General features: G+C 48.9%; 1 protein-coding gene across 8 annotated transcripts in view; it reads right to left on the bottom strand.

The window, feature by feature from the left end:
- Positions 1 to 2926: 2926 nt before the first annotated feature.
- Positions 2927 to 6000, bottom strand: part of WNT5B (Wnt family member 5B) — a 123494-nt gene continuing 120420 nt past the window's right edge. For all 8 annotated transcript variants that reach the window (XM_034935148.3, XM_034935149.3, XM_008973805.4 and 5 more), the window contains one exon: positions 2927 to 4345. In XM_034935148.3, coding sequence (XP_034791039.1) covers positions 3887 to 4345 — 459 coding nt within the window. In that variant the 3' untranslated portion in view covers positions 2927 to 3886. The remainder of the gene's footprint in view (positions 4346 to 6000) is intronic.

Raw genomic sequence — 6000 nt, 5'->3', positions numbered from 1 at the left:
ACACACACACACACACACACACACACACACACTGAGGTTCTCCCAAAATCCACCTGCCCAGTGTCAGTGGTGTCTGGCAATGGAGCAGAGTGTTTCAGATGGAAACACTATTTTCCACACTCTCGGGGTGGTGTGGCTCTCTGCCAAGGAATAGGCTTGTCTGATAAGCTGCTGCATCTGTAAGATCTCTATCTCATGGAGGACATCTTGCTAGTTCCTAAAACTGCAGGGGATGAGGGAGCTTAAATACGATACTAATGATTAAAGAGAGGAAGCAGGGCAGAATTTCCAAGGCAATAGCCAATTTGAGGTTTCAATACAAAGAGCAAGTTTTGTTTCTCACCTCAAAGGATGGAGAGTGGAAGAGAACAAAATGGGCTCTCCAAGTAAGGACTTTGAATCCAAGTTCTGGAGAATTTGTCCACAATGCTTGGATGAATGGAAGCCTGCCCTAACCTCAACCATACTTGTGACTGCCTTCTTATCCTCCCATCCTCTAGCTGTCCATCTGTCTTTTTATTAAATGGAGGCAGTCAGGCATACCTTTCTCTTAATTTTTGAAGATAAGGCAAAGACAAATAGCTAAGAACATATCGCCTTATGATAGACATTCAGGAAATAGATCAGTAGGTCTCTACCCATCGTAGGCAGAGGAGGGAAGGGAACATCCCAGGGCAAATCAGTTCTGCCCTGTACCAGAAAGCTCTTTCCAACGCATCAGCAAGGTTCCCTGGGATGGATGGGACTGCTTGGTCAAGGCATTACACCAATGCAATGATCTAGTGAGACTACATGTTGATTATAACACATTTCAGGTACTAGGGAACCCTGCCAGGGGCTGCAAACAGCACTGGGCTGGGAATCAGGATCAGGCTTCCTGCCTCCCAGCAGGTCTTAGCTCTCCGTAACTGCAAGTCTAGTGTGGTCTTTGAGCTAACAGCATCGGATCCCCTCAGGTCCCAGGCTCTGCCCCAGATCAGCTGAATATGAATTCCTGGTGTTGGGGACCCAGGACTCTGCATTTTTACAAGCACACTAAGGTGTGGGACCTGCTCAGGATCTGGAGGTTCTTATCTGGAGCCCCAGAAGCTTAAGCTGTGATTGCCATGTTCCCTTCCTGCTCCAACATTCTGTGATTCTGAGCAGAAGCTCACTTGCTTTTCTCAGGTTGGTTTCCACATTCTCCAGCCACATTCCTACAGCGTTACTGGTCACTTCACAGACAGGATTCCAATCCACCAGGATTCAACAAGCAAGTAACAAGTAACTATACCCGTATGCCAACCTACTTAGAAAAATAGGTCAGTGGATGCAACAACCACGCTGGTATTTGAACACAACTTGCTCCCACATCAGAAAGAAAACTGATTTACTCTACCACTTGCCATGACTCTGCAGGAAAACCTTACTCTGATAAGGATTATCCGTCTCCCTCCATGAACACGGAGGTGACTTCTGGGGATTGTGGACAATCATTGTCAGCTCATTTCTGGGGGCTTCTAAGAACAGGTTAGATTTCAGCTCTTAAACAGTTTGAGCACCTGATACAAAGTAATTCCCCAAACCTCTAGAACTGATGTGGGGAAGAACAGTAATGTTAGCCAGTGTTTCAAAACCCTATTATCATGGTTGATCTGTGCATCTGGATAGTTATGGTTAAAGGTGGTTAAGATGGTTAAATGTCAATGAATGAAGACAAGGACATGGTTTTCATCTTTTGTAGACCAATTAACTTCAATCATTTTTTTTTTTCTTTTGAGACAGGGTCTCACTCTGTTGCCCAGGCTGGAGTGCAGTGGCATGATCTTGGCTCACTGCAACTTCTGTCTCTCAGGTTCAAACAATTCTCCTGCCTCAGCCCCCGAGTAGCTGGGATTACAAGTATGCGCCACCATGCCTAGCTAATTTTTGTATTTTTAGTAGAGATGGGGTTTCGCCATGTAGGCAAGGCTGGTCTTGAACTCCTGACCTCCAGCGATCCACCCACCTCAGCCTCCCAAAGTGCTGGGATTACAGGCGTGAGCCACCCTGCCCGGCCATAACTTCAATCATTTTCTTTCATGAAAATGAAATGTCACCTTGAAAGTATCAACCAAAGGAATCTGGGTAACAGTGTGAGTTAGCTACAGGTAAAATAACTCTAGGTCTGAGGTTCTTGGTTGGGTCAGAACATTCTCCCTCAGGTACTAAAGAGACAGGTAGTATGCATGGCATAAATGCCCTCAGGCAGAATCTCTTTTAAGCAGTTTTGCAATATCATTTGCTCATTATAACCCAAATTAACACATTAATTATTTCTCCAGAAATAAAGTTTTCTAGAATAAAAATGATGTCTTTCTGTAGTTACCGGCTCACCTGCAGGCTGGTCACTCTACAGCAGCCTGGCTCCGAGTCTCCCTCAATCACTCCTTCCTCCCTTTTTAGGATAATAACATCTCCCTTCCTGGATCCCCACGCTCAGCCTTACCCTCCTGGCCCCAGATACTGGAGTCCAAAACTGCAGACAGCAACACAGAGGAGACAGCAAAGGGCATCCCCATTACCCGTGCTTTACCAGGGACCCAGGGAACAAGCCAGGGTTCGCTTGGTAGGCTATCAAATAGGGGAAGGGAAAGAGGCAGGTAAATGTGAGGTTTCAATTTAAATTTCTGAACTCCCTTGTTTATAGCAGTAATATTAATGGCTACCACTTCCTGAGTGTTTAACTGTGCTAGCTCTTGGGGTGAATGCCTAAATGCATCACCTTATTTAATTCTCAAAACATTCTTCTGTCCCTCTCCCTAATCACCAGACTATACAGTCTAAGGAGTCTCAATTTCCTTACCCTCATCCACACTGCAGAGCAGAGTTCTAAAGACCAACTAAAAAATAAAAGGAGACTCATGAAAGATCAGCGTGGGTCCAAATAAGGAAAGGGAGCAAAACCTCCATGAAGGGCATTTAATGTCAGAGAGAAACCGTACACCTGGGGCAGAGATGATGAGCACACCGGGCCCGCCAGCCTGACCCGTTGCAGCGTCCTGTGGTTTGTGAGGCCTCCCTCGGTGGAGGAGTGACAGCAGCAGCTCAAGCTTCCCCTCCCCGGGGGTGGGGGAAGACAGTATAACGTCCACGCAGCCTGATCATGCACCCTGGCTTCTGCAGCCCAGGCGCAAACATTCAGTTTAGGGCTTTCCTGACATGTCAGGTCAAACGGCCCCCTTTCCTCTTCAGGTAGGAGCTAGTGAACTGTGGAGGATGAAGAATTCTCGCTGGAAAGGCAGGCCCGAAGTCCGGGAGGTGCAGATCTCTCTGTGGTCACTGGGCCAGAGATGACCTTGGACTTCTCATTTTAGGGAAGGAGCTGTTCCTGTAAACTGTAGATGCCGCACATGTGCACGTGGATGAAAGAGTAAGAGAGCACCAGGCCTCTTACGGAACCCATCTACAATCTGGACAAGACCCTGAAGACATCGAGGTTGAAGCTGAGTTCCCACCACCTTCATAGGGCCTCTTGGCCTAGTGGCCAGGGTCACAGGCAGTCATCTAACCAACAAAGACTCTAGACTTCCAGACAAGATCATCTCCTCCATCCAACCACAACCTCCTTCCTCCAGGCCATGGTGGACAGACAGTAAATATTTCCAAGTCCCTACATCCTGAGCGTCCTCGCCAGAGGGAGAGAAAAAGCCCCGTCTCCCACCCACCAAGAGGAGAGAACCAGCAAAGTCCACTCCTCAAAGATCTCCAGCGTCTCTTAAATAAGCTTTTCCTTTCCATTTTCATCTTTCCATTATTTAGCACCCACCCATTTACTTATACAAATATAAAATAGATTTATATAGATTTATATAATATAGACCTTTGTGAGGCAGAGTGCAGGGGGGCCGGGAGCAGGCCCTCCGGGCTATTTACAGATGTACTGGTCCACGATCTCCGTGCACTTCTTACACCTGACGAAGCAGCACCAGTGGAACTTGCAGTGGCAGCGCTCCACCTGCACGCTCTTGAACTGGTTGTAGCCGCGCCCGCAGCACATGAGCTCACAGCCATCCATGCCCTCCGAGGTCTTGTTGCAGAGGCGGCCCTGCGTGCCCAGGGAGCCCGTGCTCTCGTTGCGCAGGCAGTAGTCGGGGCTGGGGTCCACGTAGACCAGGTCCTCCGGGGTGGGCTGGGTGAAGCGGCTGTTGACCAGCTCCAGCCGGCCCTTGCGGGTGACGCGCATGGCGGCCGCGCTGTCGTACTTCTCCTTCAGCCGGTCCCCCACCTTGCGGAACTCGGCCAGCTGCAGCCAGCAGGTCTTGAGGCTGCAGGACCCCGAGACGCCGTGGCATTTGCAGGCTACGTCTGCCATCTTATACACAGCCTAGGGGAAGAGAAAGAAGGGAGTAAGAAGGAGGATCCCGGTGGAAGAGGCCCAGAGGGTGGCTGGGGTAGCCACAGGCCTAGTACACAGGAGGGGCCGGTAGGGTAGGGGATAGATAGCTTTTCAAATGCATGCAAAGATCTTTCCAAGATGCTCAGGTGCTCAGGGGGAAAACATAAAAGAGGCACCACAGAAAAGAACCCTGGGGCGGCAAGGCAACTTGTCCCCATCAGCCGGGAGGATGGCACCAGGCACTTTCACTTTCTACTCTACTGGTTTCTCATTCCTCAAAACCTGTTACAATCAATGCATCCTTTTCACAATCGGAAAACAAAGATATCTCCATCTTGATCAAAGCCTCAAACAAATAAATAATAACCAACAAAATACAGCCAGGCACTGTGGCTGGTGCCTGTAGTCCCAGCTACTGGGGAGGCTGAGGAAGGAGGATCACTTGAGCCCAGGAATTTGAGGATGCAGCAAGCTATGCTTGTGCCACTGCACTCCAGCCTGGGCAACAGGGCAAGACTCCATCTCTAGAAACAAAGCAAAACAAAACAAAATAACAAAATGTGTCCAGCTTTTGCGTAATAGGAGCACAAGTCAGAAAAAAGAATCCAATTGTATCACAAGCCTATCACAGAAATCACTGGCATAGCCATGGTTAGCCCAAAACTCTCCCTGATCCTGTCAAATACCCTGAGAATTAAATGGTCCCTTTCCCCATGTTACCATGTAGTCACTAACTCCATAGAGTCATCAGGAGTCTTGCCATACACCATCCATTTGTGAGCAAGACCACCTTCTTCCTCCAGAGCAGCCCCCAGACACCCCCTTGGGAGAGCTGGAGTAACACAGTGAAGCAACGTGCAAGGGAACTGCAAGCAGCTGGGCCTGCCTGCAGGAGCGGTTCATCCAAAACAAGTCTACCCCAGAAGTCACAGAACCGCCACAACGTGGAGTAGATTTGAACTTGAGTTATCCCAAATCAAAATGTAAAAGCAACAGCAGACCAGAAAGCTGCTTACAGAGTGCTTTTCAACGGCAGCATGCTGATGCACCATGGCAACCAACCCTGGCAGCAGGCCCAGACGTGCAGATGGCGGGATGAAAACGCAAGCCGGCTGCAGAGCGTTTTCTTATGCGTGGCTATTGTCACCAACTGAGTCAGGACTCATTTTTCAAGGGTTTCTCTTAGATTTCTTTTCAAGAGCCCCAGATTGTGTCTTTATTCAGAGCTAAGCAGAGACCACGGCAGGTGCAAGAGACAGCACAGCCATCATCAGTGCATATGACTGTTGGCAAAAGTCTTCCTGAGTTTTTTCTGGTATGGAATTATTCCCACTATTTTATGGTGGAGAAACTGAAGCTCTAGAGAGGCTCACTAACCTCCAAGGCCACCCAGAAAGGACTCAGAATAACAAGCACTTATCCACTCCAATCTCGGGGCTTAAAGCTGGCTTAGAGCAGAGGAGGAAGGAAGGCTCTCCCCAAGGTTAAAGGCACCAGCACTTAGCCGGGCAGCTCCAGGTCCAAGACATAAAGGAACTGACACCCCATCCTGACAGACACTTCAAAGATGGGGCCTGCAATGACCCTTCCGTCCCAAATGCCCTGGGTCTGAGCTGCAGCCTGACATTCCTCTGGAAATGGTC

The sequence above is a fragment of the Pan paniscus genome, chromosome 10 (assembly GCF_029289425.2).
Source record: "Pan paniscus chromosome 10, NHGRI_mPanPan1-v2.0_pri, whole genome shotgun sequence".
In the NCBI taxonomy this organism is placed as follows: domain Eukaryota; kingdom Metazoa; phylum Chordata; class Mammalia; order Primates; family Hominidae; genus Pan; species Pan paniscus.
The sequence above is the reverse complement of the archived record's forward strand: the minus strand, read 5'-3'. Positions and strand labels throughout refer to the sequence as shown.